Source organism: Limulus polyphemus, unplaced genomic scaffold (genome assembly GCF_000517525.1).
Source record: "Limulus polyphemus unplaced genomic scaffold, Limulus_polyphemus-2.1.2 Scaffold3370, whole genome shotgun sequence".
Classification (NCBI taxonomy): domain Eukaryota; kingdom Metazoa; phylum Arthropoda; class Merostomata; order Xiphosura; family Limulidae; genus Limulus; species Limulus polyphemus.
The window spans coordinates 79,585-103,838 of record NW_013668980.1 but is presented as its reverse complement, the minus strand read 5'-3'; the positions used below and the strand labels follow the sequence as shown (position 1 = coordinate 103,838).

The window sequence follows — 24,254 nt, the reverse complement described above, 5'->3', positions numbered from 1 at the left end:
TACATTATCCAAGTACATTTTTCCATAAACTAAGCAAAGTGCTTGAATCATTCTTAAACTTTTTCATAAATCATATACAGGTGTGAAATATCACAATCCCGATACTTTGTCATTAGGAAAAAATAAGCTTATCTTTTAAACACTGACTATAACATTTACAAATATGAAGATTTTACACATAACTTGGTAATACATTTGTGCAGCTAAGCTACCTCTGTTTTTATATACATACATCACTTTTCTAAAATTAAAAACCATTATATGCATATTATGTTGGACTAAATTCTCTCATACAAACTATACAGTATATAAGTTGAGAGATGATTTATTTACATGAAAAAAGTGTATAAACAAAACATGTATGCAATACAAAAAAATAGTTATTAAAATTTACATTTCAGCTATTCATATTTTTTTATCTAAATTACTAAGCTTCAAAAAACTTAATGCATAAATCTTTGAAAAAATTAGAATACATTTTAATTTTTGTGAAAATGAGAGAACAGATACTGTATAAAATTAAACCTGGATTCATTCTTTACATAATGTTTGCAAATAGAGTTATTACATAATTCTGTTTTGTATATGAATAAGCTAGCACTTTTGAGCATGAAAATTTGACTCACCAGAGCATGGAGTATTTCATGCTTAACTGTTGAAAGCAGAGTATCCAGGTCTTGAGATTTAGTTGAGATTGAATTGGGGCACAAATTAGCATGGCCTGCAATAGGTCTGGAAAACATGCACATATATAAAAATTTAGTACATATTCAATATTTGGAGTTTCTACATTTGTTTTTTAAATTTTAAAGCAAATGAAACTACTGTATTAATGGTTTTATCAAATATTGCTGCATAAACAATAAAGAGCTCATCACCACTTATTCTAAATTGTTTTGTGGTGCAAAGATGCTTGGATCATTTGCCATATTCTAAAATTTAATGTAAATTCAAAAATATACTAAAATTCAGAGTACTATTCCATTCATTTACTCCATACAATATTTTGTTAACTCAAACAGTAATGTTATCTTCTATATTTTTCTACATACAGGGTGAGGCAAAATTCATACACCATCATGATTTTTCTACATCATGAACATGTTTCACAAATTGTAAATTTTTTCTTTTGTTTCAATAATCAGTTTGAATATCTTGAATCTTGAATGAATATCTGAAAGTGATCCTGTTGTGTTGTGATATAAATAGAGCTTTCAAGTCTCACGGTGGGTCAGCTGTAAGTCTACGGATTTACAATGCCCCTCTGTGGACACAGCAGTTAGCCGAAGTGACTTTGCTGTAACAAAACACATAAACATAAAAACACACAGAGTTTTCAGAACTTGGAAAAAAATATGGTGAACATGACTTTTGCATCACCCTAAATGTATATATAGCAGTTGTGTCTAAGATAGTCTTACATATTTCTTCTATCCATAACATCAGAGTCAAAGAACATTAACAATAAATATACCAAAATTAACCTTTCATTTTTGTCTATATCTATACAAGATTCATTACCAAATCAATAATTTCCATCTCTACAACCAATCACCTTATCTCTTGATATCTAACTTAGCTTTCTATTAAAAAACAAAACAAGAAAGCATTACAGACCTCTATGATATTGTGATTGTGACAACAAAATATATTAACTACAATATCTCTGCTTGAAAGAGTTCATATAAAATGTCCATAAAATACAAACCTATCTAGAGCCATCTCCTGCTGGCAGTGAGAAGCATAAGCTACAGTCTGACCTTTGTAACAGCGGTCCGTTTCCATAGCTGAAACATAAAACACAAAGTCTGCATCCCTTATGCCTTGTCCCTTTTGTTTTTGATGATATTGTGACCGGCAGTGATGTCCTGCTGCATTACATACCCTGCACCACTAAAAAACAACAACAAAAACATAACTGACAACAATTTAAGACTGGTGATATGTATTAAGTTGTGGTAACTAACCAATGTCTGCCACTCAACAATATTACAATATAAATATTTTTAAGCAGCAACTTCAAGAACTTAAATTATGTATTTGTATTTTGTGCAAGTACAATAAAAGTTGAAAAGTTATTTTACATGTAATACTGCTATATTATACCTACCTTAATACAATAATATCCAAAACTGAGGTATCATCAAGAAAGATGGAGAAGAACAAATGCTCTTATCAACTGAATGAAATGATTAATTTTCTAACTACTACACTTAAGATGGTATTTAACCACACTCAAACAATCCAATCTTCATAATAAGAACATATGAAACAATGTAAAACTACACCATCACATTCATATACGCATCTAATAAATTCTGAAAAACATTTAAACTAATAGCACACACCACATTATCAGACAAACCTTTCCACAAGTTATGACTCTAACAGTCTGGACATTGGTTTTTAAAGTTTAAATTTATTGTCCCTCAGTATTTAAGAGTTCATTTGCAATCATTCGTTTTCATTATGCCACTTGAAAAAAAAAACAAACCAAAATCCAAAAAACATGAAACAGATTATTCTATGTTTAAGAGAAAATAAATTCAAACCTTTATGTCTCTTTTAAAACCAGGTATCATTTTAAGAGCCCACCTCTGTGCTCTTTCCTGCATTTTGATATTTCATCAGGAGTAAAAGGGAATAAAACTACACAAAGAATTCTAAGTGAGGCCTTACTTTACCATAATCTTCATCAAGGTTGCAAGAAGAGGAGGGCTACTAGGGTGATACCTTGGATGGAATTTTTGTCATACAAGCACAGGTTAATATCTCTGAAATTGTTTCCCCTTGAAGAAAGAAGAGTTAGAGAGGATCTGATTGAGCCATCTAACATTTTTAGGGAAAATGATAGTGTCAATGCATCATCTTTGTTTCAATACTTAAAATGAGAATGGTAGGACTAGAAGACACAAATATAAATTTTGACAGGGTAGGAGTCATCTTCAGCTAACAGGACAGTTGGCCGTTGGAATGGGTTACCTTCAGATGTGGTGGATGTAATAAATATAAGGAAGTTTAAGGGTTTGTTTGTTTGTTATGGATTTTGTGCAAAGCTACACAAGGGCTATCTGCGCTAGCCATCCTTAATTTAGCAGTAAAAGACTAGAAGGAAGGCAGCTAGTCATCTCCACCCATGCTAACTCTTCGCTTGGGCTACTCTTTTACCAACGAATAGTGAGATTAACTGTCACATTATAACACCCCCATGACTGAAAGGGCGAGCATGTTTGGTGTGATAGGGATTTGAACCCGTGACCCGCAGATTACAAGATGAGTGCCCTAACCATCTGAAGTTTAAGGGAAAGCATGATAAATATTTGAATGATAAGGGCTGGCTTTTGAGTTTTTTTCAGTTTTAATTTAGTTAGATGGGATGGCCTAGATGGACCAACATGTCTCTTGTTGTCCTTAAATTTTATGTTATATTACATTCTACTAGTTTCTCTCACTACTGCTAAACACTGAGTTTGTAGATGCATGCTTTTTGTCAATGATTACATCTACAACTTTTTATTTTTCTTTACAACACTAATATTTCTCTCATTCAAGAAGTAAGGTTCTTCTCAATTTTCATACCCTAATTGCATGACTTTAAAGATTCAGCATTTAGATTGGAAAATGGTTATTTGTGATAGTTTAAATTGTTAAAAAGTTCCTGATTAGAAATTAGAATTGGATTAAATCTTTAGCTCAGTTGGTAGAGCACTTGCCTAGCATGCAATGGTTCTCAGGTTTGGCTCCAATCTTATGGAAAAAATTATAATTCAAATTAATGACCCAGAGATAAGGAGTCTTAATGACAGGCCTAGTTTGTATAAAAAGGGAAAACATAGTAATTTCAGTTGTTAAGAAGTGCCTTATTAGCAATTGCTAGTGGGGCCTGTAACTCAGTTGTTAGAATACTGGTCATAGTTCAAATCCTAACATCAAAACAATTTCATCTCTACTTCTTGAATCTTCAACTAAACCAAATAGTTAATTGCTAAAGCAAACAGATCATATCTACATAAACCTTGCACATACATAAAAATTGTAATTAATTTCTTTATTTAGTACTAACTGTAAGCATGTACAAAAAGCACTTGCTTTAGGAGCCTGATTTTAAAATGATTATTTAGATTATGTAGGCTGCAGTTTGATTATAACTATTATTTTGGATCTGACTTCCTGGTTTCACATTTTTTCAAAGGATAATAACATTTATAGTCTGAATCATATACATATGTTATGAAGATATCGCCAGTGTAACAGCTCTGTGTATGTGTACTGCTAATATTAGAAAGTTTAACTGGATGTGCAAGATATAGTTTAATGGTTACCTATAGGAATTTAATGATAATCCTAGAAAGTGTAGTAACACATTATTGAGATAGATGTTTTAAAAGTTTAAAAATCTGTAAGTTTGGTAATATTCTTATTTTTGCTTAATGTTGATTTTTGAAATAGAAATTAAATACATTGTCAATAATAGGCATTATGAACTTAGACTTGTTTAACTAAGCCAGTGGTTCTCAAATGTTGGAAACTAGCCTATCCCCTTTTCAAATTAAGTACAAACTTATGCACTCCCATGATTTTGTTACTGAATTTATATTTTCATTTTATCTTAGTAATTATTATTTTTGAACAGTGTTTCTTTAATTAAGATAAAACTGGAATTATACAACTAATGAAACAACATCTCTACATTGACTAATTAATATTTAATAATTAAATTTTAGCTTCAATAAATATTATTTTAGGTAAAAAAGGATTTATCTGGTTTTGATAAACACATATAATTCTAAATATTTCAAAATAAATTTAATTAATGTTTTACTTTCTCCACAAAATGTTGGTAATTTTAAGATAAAGGATAAGGTTTTGATTAACTGAAATTTTACTGTTTAGTTTATAATTTTTCAAAACCTATGTGATTAAAAATGAACAGAGATGTTCACCTCCAAATGTTCCTCGGGAACCACAACTTCTCCACATGTTGTCACATTCTCACAATGCTCAACACAATATTGTTGTTTCCTATCTTGCTCTGGGAAAAAGGCCTGATTCTTTGGACATTTTCTAAGGACAAATTATCACAACATAAATATGAGATAACAATGTAGTCTGCATACTCTGTCTTTCTTATACAAGCTACCTTTTAGTACATGTCCTAAATTTGAACAGTCTACCTATCATACATATTTCAATGTAACACAAGTTTTAATGGTCTAGATATCCTAGTATTTTCCTCCTATTTCACATAACTTTGGTATCCTAACCCCTTTCAATAAAGTTTATATAATGTAATTAAAGTTTAATCCAATATTTTCCAGGAATATCATGAACAGTAGTTCCGAAAAGTATTACAAATGAGTGACATGAAATGACTTAAAAAAAAACAAAATCAACTTAAAAGAAAATTGATGAATTATTTGACATGGAGTCCCAAACAATAATGAAAAATAAACCTGTTAATGTGTAAACAATATCAAAGTGTTAGAAGTGAGCTTACCTGTTTAGCCTGATTGGTACATTCATGGGTCTAACAAATAATGCTTTCTGCCAATAATCCACTGCTTGGGGAAGGATGGTATTCTACAGAAAAAAAATCTCCATTAATGACTTTGTGGAAAGGAAAACAATAACTATGTCCTTTCCAATTAAATTATGTTAAGAGGAAAGAAGGAAAGAGATTCAATACACTAAATTTATACCCTAGTTTAAGAAACAGTCATGCATTTTGGATGAAAAATTTGATAAGCCATTCTGTTTTATTATTTTTGTTTCCACAATAAAACTTTACTGAGTGTTATAACTTTGTGTAGTGTAAGTACAAGTTGTAATGTATGAGAAATAATCCTTCTGAGGAATTCTCTGATGATGGCAGCATATTAATGGTGTAAAATAAGAACTAGTTAATAATTAGTAACTAGATGTTTTCCCTTACTTCAATCCTTTTAGTTAGGCCTGAAATGCTTTATTAACTTAGGCATTTCACACTAGTAAATTAACTCTTCATACCCATAATTTTGTGTACATTCTGCCGGAATTATTTCATGATGTCCTAATAATTATCATCATACCTTAAAAAATTTCCAGTCTATTTGTAAAAGGTGGATAATAACATGGTTTGGATTAGTTTTCAGCCAAAGAGACATAAATGTTATCAGATGCTGTTATCGTCCAATAGGTAAATCAGGATTTTTGGCCAGATGCTGGCACCATCCATTCAGGTTTAAACAGTTAAGATATTCAAACACTGGGTAGAAATTCATATTCTATAAACTAAAGTAGGATTAACAAAATGCATTACATTGTTTCAGTTGTGTTTACATTGTGTAACAGTTATAATGTTTTGTGAGAGCTTTTAATCAGGACATTCAGCTTGTTTTAGCATAACTTTGAGAAGTTAAAAAAATAAAAGTCTGAAATAAAGTTAACATTAAGATCTTTCAACCTTAAATTAATATTGATGTCTCAAAGTTTGCTTTTTTTATTTTCTCTCGGTCTATAATTAAAACTATCTAAATTTTAATTACACTTAATTGGATATCCTATCTAAAGAAATTCATACAATTTCAAACCATTAACTACAGTAAAGACAGGAAGTAGAAATCTCATTAAACATTTACTAATACAGCAGTGAGGAATTTGGCTTCATTAAGAAAGGGTAGTTACTTTTAGAATTAATGATACAATGATCATCACTGGAAATTTGTTAATGTTAAAACATTATAGAAATTTTCTCACAGTTCACTTTATCATTACTAGATACAACAGTATAAAATATTTAAAAAAATGTATAAAGATGTATAAAACATTTTCCTGTTATTTATTGAAACAAGTACATATAAGCAATGGATGGTTAAAGTTAATACTATGGTAAACATCCAGCTGCTTGGTTCACCTGAACAAGAACTCTTATACAACACCTGGGACTGTATTTTGGTTGCTAAGTGACTGTTACCCATGTGCTACAAACCAATAAGCAAGGCAAATTCTGTATAAAAGGTGGGTAGATTTTAGCAGTAGTCAGTCAGTGTCAGGGAGCCTCTACAAGCTGCCAGTCTTCACCAGAAGATGAGCCATCAGCCAACTCCTGCTCCACCAATGCAACTTTTGGCTTCCAACTGAGTACATTTTTTTCTACATGTAACCAAGAACTTAGTTTTTGTTAAGTGCCAGTCTAAATTCTTTAGTTACATTAAGATTATAACTGTTGTCTTGTTATCATGATGATAAACTACTGTATTCACCAGTGTTAATAAATGTTGTGTGTTTTTTGTTGAAAAAGCCTCTGACACATTCCTTATTCTCAAGTCAATCTCCTTCAAGTTGATGATCTCCACTGACTGCATTCCAGGTATTTTCAATTAAATACAATTTGTACTATTTGTAAGAATTGACTATCTGATCAATAGTGCCCATTACATTATTTTGTCTTTAATGCAGTCTAATAAATTTCATATCAAAGAGGTTTTCTTATTTTTGAATGTTTAACTACAATTCAAATGTAACAGAATTAATTTAAGTAATCAGCATTTGTAATAAATTAATGTACATTTTTGTTGTGGAATTAAAACAGATGATATTATTTTAGTTTTTTGTCTCTATATATAAAGCACAAAAATCGGTGTGTATGTCTGTTTGTCCTTTATCTAACTACTAATACGTCACTGGGCCAATCTCAACCAAACTTTGTGGGATGATTGTTTGGCATGAGGGGCATGTTACTGGTGGGTTCACAACCCCTTCCACCCTCATTATTGCTGCCATTGAGCATTTGTTACCTTTAACGTAAGTTAAAGTTAACAATATTCATAGATAGCGCCACGTCCTTACACCGAAAAAATAAACTTTATTAATTTTTTTATATGAGGATATCTCTTGGCCTTCATACCACTGGAGAACAAGGAATATGGATCAAATTTGGACTGTAACCAACTGACAAAGAGACCTTCAACATGTCATACACCAGCTGTGGTAAGTAAAGTGAAACGTCTTTGCAACAAATGTTACTAGCAAAAGCCATCCACGTCACCCAAGCAACAGTGCGTAATATAATCAAGAAGGATCTCGATCTGGAAAAGTTACGAGTACACGAGTTTCTTCCATGAAATATCCATTCAGCAGCTAGAGAATGAAATGGGTTAACATGCTATTCCATACAGAAGCATACTAGCAAGTCGCCAGATGCAGTACCCGTGGACTTCTATGAAATCAGACTATCAAAATGGGCACTGGGAAACCATTGTCCTCCTATACTAGATAGATTTGGAAATCTTGCAGAGAGGAGTGATGCGCTTTGGATAGAAAGCCTTATGACAGAGCCTTTTGCAATGGAAACTGGTGTGGCTCCAAAATCGTTTTAATATAAATTAAATCTATGAATAAGTATTAATAAACAAAGGTGAGGAATATTTTTATAACCGTTTTGGTTTAAGTACTTTACTCTCAAAGTTAAAATAATGTAAAATTAAACAACATATTACGTATTTATATAAATTCTACAAAACAGCGTACTTGTAAAGAACCAGAAAGGTTTTGCACTTACATTAATCATATCAAATTTGTCCTTAGGCAACCTGATGTGGAAGTAAAAGAAAAACAAAACAAACAATTTAAAAATACACTAATACAAACAACTAAAAAAAGAAAAAAACTGTAATTTAAAATTTTATCGAAATTTAAAAACAAGTTTCATGTAAAATATATTTCATACTTGTCTAAAACTACTCATTTTCACGGTTATCGTAAAAATAAAAAAATACCTACGTGCATATAAATATTTGCATACATTTTAAAAACAGCTTCATAATTTTTACCAACAGGTGCTGGCTTTTAAGTTGTTGTCAATTTTATTTAAATGTCAGTTAAAATAATTCAGAGTTGTGAATTATTAAGTCTTAAATATATTCAAGAAAACAATATCTACTTCTCTTTCGTAAGTTTCATAGCTAAACATTTTTTTAATAACCTTGAACAATGAGGAAAATGCACTTCTGAAAACCTTTCACTAGCAATAACTTTAAATCTCAAATAAAATCGCTCAGTAATTTCACCAAGAAATCTACGAGATTAAAGAAATTGAAAAATTATCAGTTCTAAAGAAAATATATATTTTTGATTACAGTCAATCAAGTTTTGGTTAGTAATTTATAACACAAAGCTTGATATAAAGAAGTTTTGAATGTGTGCGTGTATTTGTTTATTTATCTATTTCGAAAAGTACATAAAACTGAACTAAACTGTTCACCGTCGTTTTAGAAACTTTTTACTTCACACAAAAAAGAACCCGTGACTTGAAATTTCACACGTTTTGTACTTCATCAATCATCTGTTTCGTCTACAGACGCTATCCACTTTGACACTTTCAGTGCACTTAAATACACACTATTATCGTCAAATAGCTTAATTCTAAACGGCTGTGTAATGCTTTATACACGAGTACTTGTATCACATCAAATCACGTGCACTGAAGCGTCAAAGAGAGCATCTGTAGACGTAATAATTGACTGACGAAGCTTTAAGTTGTTTTTTATCAAACAAAAAATTTAAAAAAAGATGATGAACAGTTTAGTTAAATATGACACAAGTTTTCAAATACACAAACAAATAAAGTGCATGTTATGGACTAAATATCATTCGGAAAGAATTATTTACACACGAAGATAATATATTTTTGTCCAAGCTGACATATCAGGCGATTGAATTAAAAATCGCACAGTACATATTTTAAATGTGAATGTCTCTTTGAAACGAACCACTCCAAATGTAAGTTTATATAGTTAACAGATGTTTAAACGAAATATTATCAGGATGTTAACATTATTCCATTTCCTTCCAAAACCAGAACGTTAATTCTTTAGAAAGAACTGAACAGAATTTGGACGCCCAATCATCTTGGTTTATTATGTCTAAGCTAAGGAGAGACGCAAAGAAGTTAAAACAACTTAACGGGCAAAAATGAAGTCAGTTACAGGTGCTCAAACTATGAATCAAATGTAAGAAAGTATAAACGCAACTTAAGTGGTATATTTTAATGTGACAAACAAAACTGAAGTAGCATAGGTTAATTTCTTACAAATTGGTGTAACAGACGAGCCCAACGTTACACTTCTCAGATTACGGATAACATCTCCAGAAATAGCCTAATGTCGACATTTTAATGACATATATAAAAACTGAAAACTTACCTATACACACTACTGTCGTAAAAAAGCTTAATTCTAAGTGGCTGGGTAATGCTTCTTTTTTTCACAACGTGAGCGGATTCTAGATGAACATGATGTAAAACCTAAAAAATGCAAAGAAAAATTCTAAGTTCTGCAGTCTTCTTGTTTACCAAGATGAGAATGGGATTATCCATGAAACTCTTAGTGATAATAACTGTATGGGCATGGCCAGGTGGTTAGGGCGCTCGACTCGCAATCTGAGGGTCGCGGGTTCGAATCCCTGTTACACCAAACATGCTCGCCCTTTCAGCCGTGGGGGCGTTATAATGTGACGGTCAATCCCACTATTTGTTGGTAAAAGAGTAGCCGAAGAGTTGGTGGTGGGTGGTCTAGTTTTACACTTCTAAATTTGGAGCGGCTAGCGCAGATAGCCCTCGTGTAGCTTTGCGTGAAATTCAAAACAAACAAACTTGCATTCTGACGTTTCATTTTCTTTCTCAAATGTGATAAGTCATATTTCCGTTCGGCAATTTTTCGCATTGTGATTTTCGATGTTTTTGATCACTTCATACTGATACTGAAGTAAACAAATAATTGTGTAACTTACGAAAATCGCGTTAGTACAAGATTCCTGCAAATTTGTATGCAACGAACTACAAGCGAAGGACTTGCGATTCTTTCGGTAACAGAACAATTCAATTCATAGCGTACGCTTGAATTCTCCAGCAGAAGTTTTTAGAAGTTGTATTAAAACAAATTAATCTCGTTGATAATAATAAATGTACAAAATTAATGTACATTATTAAAAAGGAAAGTGTGTGTGTGTGTGTTTTCCTTATACCCAAGCCACATCAGATTATCAGCTGTGTCCACCGATGGGAATCGAACCCCTGATTTTAAATCCATTGTGAGTAAGGATTAAAGCTTGAATTAAGCGGTTATAGAGATGGTCGCTATTAGTCAGACAGCCATGGCCAGAGCGTCAAGTTTTGGTTAACTCTGGGGTGAAAGAAAACCACTACGACCATTGTATCCACAGAAAAAGCCACAGCAAAAGACTCCTCATGATCAAGTCCTACAGATCCATATACTTTATTTCGAATTTTCCGAATCTCGTGTGGACTCTTCTTTGTTACCGAAAATTATACAAATGATCCAACTGACTCGGATATTTGTTGTTAAATTATTCATCTACTTTTAATAACTGGTCACCTTTGTTCTCTTAATAATCCTCCTTTGAAGTATGGCTGTTGCACAAGTTCGCTTTAGCAATGTGACCTTTAAAATACCCCAGTGAATTAAAACAATTATAACTTGTTCATTAGCAAAAGAGGTCATATACACACGGGCTGTAATACTGTTCTGTAGACATCTAGACAATCTTGCCATATACTAAATGAGACACAAGTTTATATGCGCTTATGTAATTTACAGCATTAAATTTAATTAATTCAATATATAACATTAAAGTTCCTTAAATAGTGATAATTACATTGACTAAATGTGTTATGCATGATAAATGAAGCTTCACACGTAACAATTCTGTTTCAGTTTTTAGTAATTCACTTAAGCAGAGCCAACCTTGTCAGGAATTCTTGGATTAAGGCTAAGAGGGAGGAAAACTGATGACTTAAGGCAGAGTGAACCTAAAGGTTTTTTATTCGCCAGCCATTCACAATCAAACCTAATTATTACTAACTGTAATTTTTATGGAATATTTTAGCAAATCTTTTGGTAAAGGTTATACATAACTATCCAGGGCTCAAAAATTTTCATGGGCAGCACTTTTGAAAAACCAAAGCAAGGTAGGTGTATAAAGACTGACTGTATCAAGTGAACTACATGCCACAAGGGTCTATCATGGGGCGGTACATGAAACTATATTTGATGACTACAAGTTATAAAACCGTAATGAGAGGTTCAAGTTTCACATATACAGCAGTACCCAACCGTGACTTATACTGCCCTATTACATCTTATGGAAGATATAGAGCAGCTATACTATGTTTTTACAGTAGCGTTACGAACAAGTAGAATTTCAGTTCTTGTACCTAAAACAGGGAACTACTGCAACTTTTCAAATAATATTTCTCAAAAATTGGTTTGTTTGTAATTAAGCACAAAGCTACACAATGGGCTATCTGTGCTCTGCCCACCACGGGTATCGAAACCCGGATTTAGCGTTGTAAGTCCACAGACATACCGAGGTGCCACTGGGGAGAGGGGGCTCAAAAATTGGAAGAAATTTATTTAAGATAACATTTGTATTCGACAAAAACCGGTTTAGGAAGGGCAAGCGCTACGTAACATTACTGTTTTAGCTTACGCATTGCTTCAATAAAACCCTTAAATATGCCCAGTCATAAAGCTATATGTTTCACATTTCGTTAAAATTAAAGAGAAAAATATACAATGTTTGTAAAAAAATAAATTTCCACTTCGCTTTAAGTAGAAACTTACAGCGGTGCATGAAGAAAACTACAAGTGTTTATGTTTTCCGTAAGTAAGGTACATACTCTTCTTCCCTTAATGTTACTTTTATTACCAGTACTGATTAGAATGTTTAATATATCCGTTATTATTTTTAATTATTTATTATTATATTTTCACTAGCATCATGGTGAAATGATTATCAACAAAACGTTCTCAACTCACGCCATTTATACTTACTGCTCAAGTCAGCTATATTAATCGCACATTGCCCACAACGTTATGAAATTTAAAAAGTGTGCACAGTAATGCCCGAAAATAGCTTCCACAAAATCCTATTAACCGTGATTTGTTTTGCTAAAAGATGGTGCAACCTTTTTTTTTCACAATCTCATGCGATCAATTAGTTTTGTAAAATCTCGTTATTATTATTTTTTCATATAATCTGTAATATAAATGAACAAAAATAAAAACAAAACTTATAGATTATATTTTCTTATTTAAGTCACATATGGATACTTATGACTGAGACTAATGGTGATCACAATATGACGGCTAAGATGGTTAAAGCATGGCAACTGGACATGGTGATGTGAAGACGACGATCACGATATGACGGCTAAATGTGGTTATGAGTACAAGCTTCGTAACTGGACATAGTCATATAAAATCGGAGACTAGTGGTGGTCGTGATCTAATGGGATTATGTAGTTTAAAAGACAGGCCTAATGGCATCTGGGCGTAGTTTCAAGTCCTCGTCAAACGTAGATTTCACTTCCACAATAAAAGTAATTACCTGTTATGCCCTATGGTCCCATGCACGCATGCGCTGTATAGTAAGTGTCTCCCGAGTAAGCTCTATTCTTTTATTGGTTATTTTCTGCCAAGGTTTAGTGTTTAACCCTCCACACAATAAACTGTAACAACATTAACAATGGTAGTGGTCTCTCGTGTCAACTTAAACGTTTCTATTGGTTCTTTTCCAGATGAATGAGATAAGCTATTATTAGACTTGTATTTTTATTCTCCACTGGTATGCGAAGACGCAACTTTACTTGAATAGGATCTGTGATATAAACAACTTTGTTTGGTTTACTTTTATTATGGAAAATGTGGTCAAATATAATGCGTGTTATTAAAGAAAATACGCACACTAACGTTAGTATTTAACTCGTTTTTTGTTTTTTTTTAATCTTCAGATGAAAATTTCCAGGCACCCTAGAAGTAAGATACATTCTATGGATTATTGATTTGTACCAAGAATAACAATACATAAAATCCCGTGGGCAAGTGATCACAGTACTTTTGCCACTGGAAGTTCACTAAACAGCTGCTAATAACTAGCTGATACCATATAAACCCGTATACCCTTTTTTTCGCGATAGTTGCTGTAAGGTTTTTATCGGTAAAATGAAAATCAATATGTGAACCGTTAATCGTCTATAATAACACAGTTCTAGAGAACGGAATGGTAAAAAATAACCCGCCTGTGATGCAATAAAAGCACTGAAACTCAATAACAACAGCAAAAAAGGTGTTCGAAATAACAAAAGTTAATATTGGATACGGCCTAAGAATTGGAATAATAATGCATTATACAGAAAAAAAAAACACTTTGTATAAGTAATTTTGGTAAAACAATAATCTAAAAAGTAGAAACGGAATGATTGTTCAAAATACGCATTAACCCAGAAAGACAAGTAATAAAACATTAAGCCCAAGGGTTGAAAGCATGCAGTAAAGAAAACAACAAAGTAACGTATATAAGATTTATGGGGGTTTTAATTCACCATATAGTAAACTCAATTAATTTATATTATATCAATATTATGGCATTGCGCCTAATTTATTATTCGATATTACATAGCAGACCAACCTAAAAGGCCTAACTATATTTCTTTGGTTTGATGACCCCAAGCTGTGCTTATGAGCCTTGAATAGGTGAAACAGCAGTCCGCAGCAGAGGGTGCAGCCAATCAACGAATGGATTAAACCTCTACGTCACAGATGATCCTTTCAATTTTACCTTTCTTGAAAAGAAACGAAATCTGTAACGTATAAATATAAGGCAGCGTACCACCAGGTCTTATATATTTTATAGTTTCTGAATTTTTTATAATTAGGCCTAAATACTATATGCTGAATGATACAGATATTACGTAATTGACTTTACGAACGCATACAAGTATGTTAGACAAATATATGACACTCAGTTCGTTTGTTTGTTTGAGAATGTTCATGCAATCCTACACAAGAAATATCTGCGCATAGCCGTCCCTAATTTTGAACTAATAGACTAGAGGGAAGGCAGCTAGTCAATACCACCTACCGCCAACTCTTAAACTGTTATAATCGAATAGTGGGATTTGACCGTCACTATTATTACACACCGACAGCCCCAAAATATATGGCACGAGTTAGCAGCAACTAGACGCGATCAAGATCCTCGATTTTTCAAGCCAAGCACACATACCACTTGACCTATAGCAGCCAATAACCTCTCATCATAGTTACCTTCAAAATCGCTAATCTGTAGTCCGATAAAGAGAAGCAAGCATATGAACTAGGGGCGTTTTCAGCTTTTTGCAAGGGGGATATTCAACCCCAGCATTCTGGGGTTTGAGCCCCCCTGAAGCCAGAGTATATCATCCTTATAGAACAGTGAAATGATGGAAATACAAACACTTGAAAGTTTCTTTGTGCAACTCTATCTTTTATTTTTAGAAAAGAAAATCCAAAAAAAATAGTTATTGATGGAGAAAAAAAATTGAGATTTAACTTTGTAAGTTTTTTGTTTTACCGGCTGGCTTAATTGAACCACATCTGTTTTTAAACCTCACAGAGTTAACATATATTGAGTTATCAAAGTTATATTATCTTCTTGGTTTTATTTTTTACTTGGATGAAAAATATTCTTTGTTGTAAAAATATTCATGAAAACTATACCCCATTATACAGCCTCCAACATTTATGGAGGAAACAGGATGACTGTACATCCAGCTGCCTTAGGTGGATGTTTTACACCTGTTGTGAAGCTTTAGACATCTAGTTAAAACATTGCAAATTAGTTTGTTATGTTACACAAGTCAATATATTACCCATTACCTACTTTCATTAGCTGCAATTTGATGACTGCAGTCATATATTTTCCACGATAATTAATTGCTATTTTCTGTGTCTATAGTTGAAATGCTTTAACAGATGTTCCTTTAAATCTATGTATCTATAATATGTATCTTCTGAAATGTTTCATGAACAAAGTTATTATACTATCACCAGATTCATTCGACGGGAATCGAAGTTCAATACCGAATAATAGTACGACGGCAACAATAAACATTTGATACGTGTGTTACAGTAAAAAAACATTTAATTCTTAAAAAATTCGAAATATAAATTTTCTATCTGCAGCAAGCTACATTAAACAAGGTCAATATTAGGTACGAACATGTTCTAAAGTTCTAACTCTCTGTAAAGAGGAATTAAAATACAAAGTAAAAGGAAGAAGACAATTTAAAAAAAAAACACCATCAAGTCATCTCCAAATTTCTCTCTTTCAAAACTACAAACCGTTACCTGCAGAAATCTCCCGCCTATTTTTCACGTCAACGCGTCTTTTGGAAGAACTCGGGGTTAACATTCAGACAGAAGAAACAGTCTACTACTCAACATGAATTAGAGAAGAATGAACTATAAAATAATTTATCATAGATCGACTACAACCACCTGCTTAACAACATTAACTCCAAAACTGCACAAGCAAAACGTTAAAATGAATAAATGAATTCCAGATAAAAGTACCAACAGTATTGATCCTAATAAGGTGATTTAGTGATGTTGTACTTAGTGAATCCTGTAAAAGTGCCCTAGCTATGGGCCTAAAGTTTTGCTTACCTTCCCCTAAACTTAAATTATCTTGATTACCTGTTCCCCTTTGAGTGCATTTATAAAACTTTAAAATCTCCACCTATTTTCAACAGGAATTGTTCCCGAAACTTATATAGCTTTGTAAAAACCTGGTTCAAAAACGCTGCTAGGTCTTCATTTTACAACTACAACTCCCATAAATCCGGTTTCACCATCATTCACGAAGAATATACTTCCTTGAAGGAATTGGCTAATAACGAAAATATCGTCGTTACCCGACCTGATAAAGGTACAGTTGTTGTTATCCTTAATAAACCGAAATACATTAGCAAAAGACAAAACAAAATTCAAAGCTCTTAATGTTGATTGGTTAAAGCTCACAATAAAACGTGAAGAAAAAATACAACGATTCTTAAGAACTTTTAAACAACGCAATTACATTTCAGAAAATGTCCTTGAAGACCTTTATCTCTCAGGCTCCCACCCAGGTCTCGTTTATTGGTTAATCAAAGTTGACAAAAATAATATCCTCTAAGACTTATTTTATCCAGCATCTGTTCCCAAACTTATAAACTGGCTAATTCCTCGTTCCTATTCTAAATACACTCACTTCCAACGAGTTTATAGTTAAAGATTCCTTTTCCTTTCCACAAGAAATTTCTAAAATTAATAATGCTGATCAATATATGCTTTCTAGTTTTGACATTGAATCTTTATTCACAAACATTTCACTCAAGGAAACAATACAAATAATCTTAAAGAAACTAGTCCCCAACGAAATACACACACAAGTTTAATTGCCAACATTTCGAAGAATTACTAAAACTTGCCGTTAAAGATAATCACTAACTATTCAATGGTCAGCTATATGACCAAACAGCAATGGGGTCAACTTTGGGACCGATAACATAATACTTTGTCACAATGAGCGTTTTTGGTTAAACACCTGTCCTGCTGAACAAAAACCGGATTTATACAGAAGGTATGTTGAGAATACATTTTTATTCTTTCGAAGCTCTAATCACATCTAATAATTCATGGATTATTTAAATTTGAAACACCGTGACATTAATTTTACTTACGAAACCGAAAAAAATGGTAAATTGCTATTTCTTGATATCCAAATCAGCAGATTAGATAACCAATTTACATCTGTTTGTTGTAAGAAAACAACATATACATGCTTGCATACTCGTTTCGACCTCCTTTAAACGTAACCTTATACTCAAGTCTTCTCAATAGAGCATATTACATCTGTTCTGACTACCTCTCTTTCTTCATACCGAAATAACCACCTTCTAATAACCAACGGCTATCCATTACATTTTATTCAAGCCCTAACACACACGTTCCTTTCTAACAAAATTGAACCCCCAAGTAAACCATATACTGTAGACAAATAATCATTAAGACTGATCGTCCCATTTTTAGGTAAACAAAGTTTCATACTAAGATCACAAGTTTTAAGAATAATTACAACTTTTTTTTCTCTGCAGGTTAAACTACAAATGATATTTCAATCACTTTTTCATGATTGAAAATATATTCAGGTTTAAAGACCTATCCCTATGCGTTCCAGGATCGTGTATACATACAAATGTGGTGTCTGTAACGCCTTTACACTAGCTACACCTACGAACATATGGGAGTATCAAGCAGAAACGGTAAACAATTATCAAATCCTCCAGACTCCGCAATTCACACACATAGTGAAAACAGAAATCACCCCATCTTAATTAAAAATCTGAAAGTCATCTCATCTGGATCATCCAAAAATGAACTTTTAATTAGAGAAAGTTTATCAATTATAAATGAAGTCACAACCTTAAATAATAATTGCACAACTTCACTACAATGAAGTGTGTTTTGAATAAATTGTATAATACTGTTACAATTGTTGCACTATTCTATTCTTTTTTTTAATTGACTTCATCTTTTTTACTCTGTATTTTAATTCCTCGTTACAAAATGTTAGAATTTTAGAAAAATTGTGTACCTAATATTTCCCCTTGTTTAAAATATAGCTTGCTGATAATGGTATATGTATATTCCGAAACGTTCATGAATTAAATGTTTGTTACAGTCACACACGTATCAGATGTTCGTTGTTGTTGCCGTCGTACATTCATCATCAAAATTATTATGCATTGCACTTCTTCTCGCCAGGTGTCACTCTATTTATTAAAAACGTTGGGCGCACACCAAAATTCAACGCTGACATTCAATTTTGCTGCGCCCTCTTCCTAATGTTAACTTTTGTAATCGTTGACTTCCTGTGTTGCTTTAACATTTGCTCAACACATTCAATGGCCAGAAGGAGCGTTGAGATTGAAATATGCAACACGGCAGTTTCTATGAGAGACATAACACTTACAAAGGTGATTACAGTTTACTATATATGTGGATGCACAACTTTTTTCTTACATAAAATCACTGTAAAAACAAAACGTTTAAACAGAAATAAATTTATTACATCTAGAGACATTTTAGACAAACACTACTCCTCCTGAAGCTTAATATGAAAATGAAATTAAGCCTGACGTCGCTAGATAAAATAACGTTTATTTGAATGATGTGTTTTTACAGTGATTTAGTTTTATTGCATTTAATTTTCAACGTTATGCGGATTCCAGTTGTCCGGAAAACTTTTTCTTTCGCCTGATGTCCATCAAGGAAATGCCAACAAAGCGTTCCAGATTTAGTCAACATTGTACCAATCGTGACGTCATTGCAGTTCCATAGCTAATTAGTATCGTTGAATTTTCGATTGCGCTCAGTCATTAGTGCACCCATTTAGGGCAACTGGGAAGGTATGGTTATAAGACCCCACTTCCCGAAACGCCCTGGCGAACACAGCTTACAGTCGAAATATGTTTGTCTTATTTCAGATTTTTTGAAACATGACTATGAAATAATCTTGAACTATAATTTCATGATACCTTTATTTTTTAAGAATTACACAAAAATATTAAAATCATAAAAACAACAACATAGCACACATTATTTACGTGGAACCCAAAATTTACATGTCCGACAATACTCTTTAATCGAAACTGAAAAGTATATCAAATTCGTATGAACCATTTTGACTAATCATTCTATATACGATGTAGGCTACACGTATGGAATTCATTATTAATTTAATAAAATGGAAACGGCTTCCTATTTCCCTGAAAGAACTGGTAAAAATCAAATAAGTTGTTTAAATACCCTCCCAGGTCTATAAGACCTAAACTCCGATAAAGATCACAGACAGAATATGTAACATTACGACTGCGCAAATCTATGCAGCTTAGTAGGTTTATTACAGAACATTAACGACGAAGCGACTTTTCACAACTTCTACACTTACGAATAACGGTTTTATTTACATGCAGATGAAAGCGTGGGTTACAAGAACACTACTTTTGTTGTTGAAATGGTTTTGGTTGTATCTGTGCATGTTCTGTACACAAAGGCTTGGAGTAACTTAGAAAAGTGTGTCTATTTGTTTGATGGTTATATTACAGATTTCTCATCTTTTCACCAAAGGAAAAATTGAAAATACAATATTTGACGTAAAGGCGGCCTAAAGCATTCTTCGATTCGCCCTGTGTTGTGGACGTTTATTTGTTTGATTTTCGTTACATGCCTATTTTCATGATAACCAGGTTTCAGGTCTCTCTGTACAACTCTTGACGTGTAAATATTGATAAAACTTCACCGATACATCACTTTGGACAGTAATAATACAAAATATTTAGTTGTTTTTATGCAGAGAAAAGAAAGCAAGAGTGGGAAAAATGATGGGCTTCATTCACACAGTATCAGATGAGAGGTATGGTGAGTGTTAAAATCATAATACTTGATATCTGTAGTAAGTGATTTATAAAAACAGACACTTAAAACGTAACATTTGTCTTGGTGTTCATTTCGTAAGCAATATTTTGTCAGCGATAAAATTCTGTTTCTGCTGTTCAGAAATTTACATTGCCTTCGAGAGTATGTATAATATAGATAATATAGCAAATTCTTGGTTCTTTCGCTTCTCCACGCAAAAAAGTAACGGAAAGGAACAACAACAAAATAACATTTCCCGAGTTGGCACCAAATATTAACATGTTGTGAGAAAAAACGCTTTATAAAGGCTTTAAACAGCTGTCATTGACAAACAAACATTTACATCAGCGTTTAAAGAAATACGTATATATATATATATATATATACAGGAATAAAACTGGAGTTGATATCAGACAGAGTCAAGTATTATTAAATGGAGGTAGGTAACTGTGTGAACCCTCGTCTATTAAGGCTTAGAAAAAAGCCGGTTCAAGTTATCAGCAAAAGTTAATCGCATGATAAGACTTGTTTCTCACAGGGGAAATTACCAAGACATTCAATAACGAGAAATAAATATATGAATGTATGGTATATAAGCAATTCTTTGCAGGAAAACACAGTAACGTAAGCAAGCTTACGAAAATTAATAACATATTTGGCAGATCTTATATTGAAAATAATGAAATATAATAAGTAGCTACAATGAAAGAAAATGATAAATTATCGCTTAAATTAAGAGATAGGAAAACGGCACTTGTATATATATATATATTGAAAACGCTGTTAAAATAACTTTTAAATAACACAATTTAAAACTGTTGAATGCACCAGCCCTTACTAAAATTATCTACATGTTTGGGTGGGTCACAGATCCACCATCATCAGGAAGAAAAATGGCATTGGGAAAAACACACTGATATTTATTTATATGTCACTATTTTGCATAATACAAACACACTGATCAATCATTTGAAGTACATGGTGTTTTCACCTTTCATCTCTCTACAAATAGGGATCTCCAGAAATAAATGATATAACTCCTAGATATATAACATAGAATCTGCTGAAGTGTTAAGTTTAAATGTATATAAGTAAAGACAAAAACATTTTAATTATAGGTGATACTAACATAGATGTTATAGATAACAATAAATATGGTGTTCAAAGGTACACAAACATTTTAGCAACAAATAGTTTAGATCAACATATAAATGATTATATAAGAGAAGGAACTGTAAATAAGTAATTGGCCCAATCATGTTTTGATCATTTCATTACAAATCTTTCAAATAAATTTGTTTCAGTTGTTAATAAAATTAAAATATCATATCATTACTTTATTATGACTTTAACTGAAAAACATTCATTAATAAATGAAAAATACAAGTTCAATTATAATAACAAACAAATTAATACAACATTTGAAAAGTTGAAAGAAAATGTTATAATGGAATAAATTTATAAAATAGACTGGTATGAATTAACTAGTAATATTAGTAGCTTTCAATCATTATATGATATAATATTTACAATATTTCATGCAGTTTATGACAAAGCTAAGAGCATTAATGATAAAAAATAAAAGAACAGATTAATAATGGATTACTGATGAAATAAAACTGTGTATTAAAGAGTGTGATAGGTTGTGGATAATTTACAAAAGCAATCCAAAAAATGAAAATTATAGGTGGAATTATGTGAAAAGTAGAAACAGAGTAACAAGTAAAATAAGATTAGAGAAAAAAACAATACCATCTCACAAAGTTTTGTAATAACAAAAATAATATGCAAAACATGGTAGACTCTTAATGAATTGTTAGAAAATAAATGAAAAACTTCAAGTGACAATGTTATCATTAGAAATATGTCACATATAGTTACTATAGAAAATATAGCAGAGAAGTTTAATAATTATTATGCAGATTTCATACATATATTAAATAATAGAAATATGTTTTCAGACAATCTATATATTGATAGCAGTAATTATTTTCAAACAATTGTTTTTAATTATTTTTATTTTCCAAATATAACAGATGATGATATAATAAAAACTAATTAGTTAAATGGATATTAAAACACTCCCAGTGCACATAAAATATTTTTAAAACACTTAAAATACTGCAATAATTATTCTTGTTTTTGATACACTGGTTAAACTGTTAAATATAATTTATGAATCATCAATTACACCCTATCATAAGACTTATCTATAAAAATGGTGAAAGACATGTTTTCAAATTATCGATCAATTGCTATTTTGTCAGTGATAGAGAAAATTATGGAAAGATATCTTGCTAGTATTATACAAGAATATTTACACAAGTGCAAAATTATGTCACCAAGACAACATGGTTATCAAAAAGGTAAAAATATAATTATGCTATTGGAAGATTTTTCAGAAGAAGGTAAGGGATCTCAGAATAAAGGCACGATTGTTAATGTATTATTTATGGATTTATCTATGGACTTTGATACAACAGACCATAACTTATTAATTCATAATTCACTAAAATATAGGAATAAGAGGCAAAATGTTATACTAATTTAAAAATTATAAAAAAGACAGAAGAGTTTGTTACTGTTTGTACTAAAATCAGAAACATTTATAGTATTTATAGAAAAGTTATCTGGTAAACCACAAGTTTCAATTTTAAACCCTCTTCTCTTTTTTTAATATATATATATATATAAATGATATAGCAAGTGCTCATTTAAATTGCTCTATCTATATGTATGTAGATGACACTGCAATAAGTGAATATAATCTTACTTTAGCATTGTAAAATATGCAAAGGGTTTTAATAATATTTTGCAATGGCTGAACTTAAATCATATATATTTAAATACAGATAAAACTAAATGACTGTGTATTCATATTCAGAATAAATAATTCCAAACTATCCTTTTTTGACTGCTCACACTGGCTTTTGTTTGGCTAAATGTATTTCTGAAAATGCAATTAACTTTAGGCATTCATGTACTTGTACAACAATTGAAAATGTAACAAAATTTAAATAATATGGTTGCTTATGAAAGATATATAACATTGAATATGATGAATGTGTTTAAATTATACCAATACACCAGGGGTCTCCAAACTACGGTTTATCCAGCCTGCCAACAGTTTATTAAAGTAATAATATAATTTTTTAATATTATAAAATACAAAAAATAAAACATAATTGAGCAAAAGACAATCTGATCATATATGCATCCCTACTTAATTTTACCACGACCCCTCCGGTCCACGAAGCCTAAAAAGAACTACTTCCCAGCCCTTGCCCAAAAAGGTTTGGAGACCCCTGCAATACACTATTATAACAATGCACTATTTTTAATCACCTTTTAAAATTAGAATAAATCTGATAAAAAATATAAGACAAGAAAAATTAGGTTATTATAACTTACCTGAAGTAAAAAACAACTATGGAAAAAATAAATTATCAAGTACCAAGTTTATTTAATACATTTACATATTAAAACATATGCTAATTTTAAAAAATGATAAAACTTGTTAATAACACAAAAATAATGTTATGAACTAATATGTACAATTAAAAAAAATTCAATCTGAGTATATATATTATATTATAATATTATTGCATTTTATGAATATTGTGTGATTAACTTTAATTTAATTTTAAATAGTACATTTCTTGCAGATAAGCTTTAAGTTTCATTGGATGTTATTTGAATGTATTATGTTGTATTAATAAAAATACTATTATATTAAAAAACATAAAACGGAGGCATTTCTATTCAAAGTTAAATTTAAATTCTTAAATATTTCTAATTAGTCTATTATATTTTTCATATTTGTTATTAATATATTTAATCAATTTAATATCATTATACTTAACACTATGAGGATTTTTAGCTATATTTTCTACTAAATCTGATTCATTTATTTTTCGTTTTTCTATAGCTGAGTTATGTTCTTTAGGTCTAAACTTTAAATTTATACACGTTTGGCCT

The 24,254-nt window shown here is 31.4% G+C and overlaps 1 protein-coding gene across 2 annotated transcripts in view; it reads right to left on the bottom strand.

Moving 5' to 3' along the window:
* Positions 1-24,254, bottom strand: part of LOC106469235 (leishmanolysin-like peptidase) — a 101,940-nt gene that overhangs the window by 18,069 nt on the left and 59,617 nt on the right. For both annotated transcript variants that reach the window (XM_022397692.1, XM_022397693.1), the window contains exons 3-8: positions 10,182-10,282; positions 8,540-8,570; positions 5,498-5,580; positions 4,944-5,064; positions 1,709-1,893; positions 627-732 (exon numbers count right to left, since the gene is read on the bottom strand). In XM_022397692.1, coding sequence (XP_022253400.1) covers positions 627-732; positions 1,709-1,893; positions 4,944-5,064; positions 5,498-5,580; positions 8,540-8,570; positions 10,182-10,282 — 627 coding nt within the window. The remainder of the gene's footprint in view (positions 1-626; positions 733-1,708; positions 1,894-4,943; positions 5,065-5,497; positions 5,581-8,539; positions 8,571-10,181; positions 10,283-24,254) is intronic.